Source organism: Lotus japonicus, chromosome 1 (genome assembly GCF_012489685.1).
Source record: "Lotus japonicus ecotype B-129 chromosome 1, LjGifu_v1.2".
NCBI classification, from domain to species: Eukaryota; Viridiplantae; Streptophyta; class Magnoliopsida; order Fabales; family Fabaceae; genus Lotus; species Lotus japonicus.
Genome location: NC_080041.1, coordinates 63716071 through 63719251, shown reverse-complemented (window position 1 = coordinate 63719251; position 3181 = coordinate 63716071). Strand labels below are relative to the sequence as shown.

Genomic DNA, 3181 nt, shown 5'->3' with positions numbered 1-3181 from the left:
CCTTCAACAACAACACTTGGTGAAGTGTTTCAAAGACTAGTCGTTACCATCCAACAACCAGCAAGATACGATTGAGGTCTATCCTCTCAATCGATTTACACACGCGGTATAGGTCCATCCACCAAACCGACAATAGGCACAATTAGGGTCCATCCTCTCCCCAAAGGCCAACAAAATACAAATTAAACAAGTGTCATGCCCATACCGAAACACACTGATCAGCATCCCGTCCAGGTGATCCGGATGCACATCACAAACTCAGACACAGGAAAACAATGGACTTCGAGTTCAAGGATTCATTCCACCTATTGACTCGCACGGTGGCCCAATCCACCACCTCGCCCGCTCGATGATACCTGCCACCATCGAAATTGTTTGATCTGTGGTACTAACACCGTATAAGATCGTTGGTTCCAGCCAACCAAATCTCGCTTTTCCTAATGGCCATCCACCATCTCGTTCTGAACAATGGCCCCATCCACCATTCTTGTTCAACTGACGACTCCATCCAGCTCCAGATTGTTCGATCTATGGCACTATCGCCGTATAAGATCGTCGGTTCCATCCACTTCTTGGTCTGATCAATGGTTTTTTCACCATCTTCCATCCATGTTAGGTCAGGTTTGGACCTTAAAGTGAAGCTTCCCAGCCCGGAGACAAGCGTCATCTGCTGAATTGAAGCAAGTGTTGGACACCATCCAGGCGGTGCAACGTCAGAATGAACACTTACATGCTCAAGTAGAGTATCTTAACCAAATGTGTGATCTGAGGCGTGGACAGCGTGTGGATGCAGAGGACGTGGTCGATTTTCAGCTTTTTGCGCCCATTGTGGCTGCAGTTGAGATTCCGGAGCACTTGCAGACTTTGACGCTGGATATGTATGGGGCCGACACTGACCCAATAGATCATTTACGGTATTTTAATACTAAGATGGTCATTGGAGGGGCGACTGATGCGGTAAAGTGCAGGTTATTGCCTTCCACATTTAAGGGTGTGGCAATGACTTGGTTTATCAAACATCCTCCATATTCCATTTCAAACTTCACCAATTTTTCAACTAAGTTCTTAACACAATTTTCAGCCAATCAAACTCAAAAGGCGACCCCGACTGATTTGTTCAACATTCGTCAGCACGTGGGCGAGTGCATCAAAACATACATGGCTCGTTTCAGTCGAGTCTCAGTTCAGTTAGAGGATGCCAGTCCAGAAGTATGTGTGGCGGCCTTTAAGAACGGACTCAGGTGTGGGTCGTTAAACAAGGACCTAACCAGAAGACCTGCCAAGGACATGATGGACCTACGTGCCAGGGCACAGGAATCCATCCTGGTGGAACAAGATGAACAGACCAAAAAAGATAGAGACAACTGGCGTACCCAACCTGAAGCTACAACAGAAAAAGAGCGTGCTTCGAAAGATCAGCGTCCGGCCCAAACGCCGTGCCAGCCTAGGCCCATGCCATATCCATCAGGAAGACAGGGGCCACAAGGTAACACTTGACATCGGAATGCTCAGTCTACTCTAGCAAATCAGGGAGGAAATGCACCCGCCCAAGGGCAACAAACCAAGTTGAACGCTCCTCTTAGTACGATCTTGCGGGAAGTCGGACAAACAAATGTAGTCCAGTACCCGAGGCCACCTAGGCGACCTCCTGCAAATGTGGACACTACCAAGTGGTGTGAATTTCATAAAACCATGGGACACACTACGGATAATTGCTGGACTTTGCGCAAAGAAATTGAGAGATTGATTAAAGCAGGTCACTTGAAAAACTTCGTCTCAGGTGAAAACACACAGTCTGAAGCTGTCAAGGCCGCCAAGGGTGGCTCATCAAAAGGAAAGGAAGTAGTAGAGGACTTGGGAGCGCCCGCTGGGTTGTGCTTGTCAATCGCTGGAGGATTTGGTGGCGGGCGTTTATCTTGTAGAGGGCGAAAAAGGTATGTAGAGGCGGTGAATTCAGTACACAAAGCCTATGAGGGTGAATGTTGGTTGAACCACACTCCTATCACTTTCACGCCTAAAGACTTTGATCATGTGATTCCACATGACAACGATCCAATAGTGGTGACTTTGCGAGTGAACAATTATGTTACTAAGAAAGTCTTTTTGGACCAAGGTAGTTCAGCGGACATCATTTATGGCGATGCATTCGAAAGGTTGGGTTTGAAGGAGACAGACTTGAAGCCATATACAGGATGTTTAGTGGGGTTCACCGGCGACCGAGCCAAAGTCAGAGGATATGTGGAGTTGGCAACGACCTTTGGAGAAGGGGAATTTGTGAAAAAATTCCAAGTGAAGTAATCGACGTACAATGTACTTTTGGGGCGCGATACTTTAAACAAAGTGTGTGCTATAATCTCAACCGCCCATTTAACAGTAAAGTATCCAGCTTGTAATGGAAAAATTGGAATTTTAAGGGTAGATCAAGAGGCTGCAAGAGCATGTTATGTTGAAAGTCTGACGCTTTATGGTAAAAAGGCGGCCAAGGAAGCTCATCGTGTCACGGAAATCTTTCCACACGAAGATTTTAATTTGGATCCACGTGATGACTCAGAGGAATTACGACATCAAAGGAGCAAGAAAATTGGGCGTGCTTTGAAAATTGGGAGCACCCTGTCAAAGGAGCAAGAAAACCAGCTGGTTGATTTGCTCAAAAACAATTTGGATCTATTTGCATGGACGATCAAGGATGTACCAGGCATTGATCCCAATGTCATATCTCATCACTTAACAATACAACCGGGGGCCAAACCTGTGATGCAAGCTCGAAGGCGTATGAGCGAGGAAAAGGACAAGGCGGTGCAGATAGAAACTCATAAGTTACTTGAAGGAAAGTTCATTAGGGAAGTTCAATACCCTACATGGTTGGCAAATGTTGTTATGGTGCGAAAGGCAAATGGGAAATGGAGGATGTGTACCGTGAAGGTATGAAAAACGGTAGAAAGGGGGGGGGGTTTGAATAACGTTTTCAAAATAAAACTTCCACCTTAAAGATTTTAACAAATCTTTCGAGAACAAAGTGCGTAGATAAGAGATAGAAAAGCACACAAGGATTTTATCCTGGTTCACTTGATAAATCCCTCAAGCTAATCCAGTCCACCCGTTAAGGTGATTTCTTCCTTCTTAGAATGAAGGCAATCCACTAATCAGGTATGTGTTACAACTGCACTTGAAACCTACAAGT

At 45.7% G+C, this 3181-nt stretch overlaps 1 protein-coding gene across 1 annotated transcript; it reads left to right on the top strand.

The window, feature by feature from the left end:
* The first annotated feature begins 756 nt into the window (after positions 1-756).
* On the top strand, positions 757-1497 carry LOC130741730 (uncharacterized). Its single transcript, XM_057594420.1, has one exon. The coding sequence runs from the start codon at positions 757-759 to the stop codon at positions 1495-1497; it is 741 nt and encodes a 246-aa protein (XP_057450403.1).
* The last annotated feature ends 1684 nt before the right edge of the window (positions 1498-3181 follow it).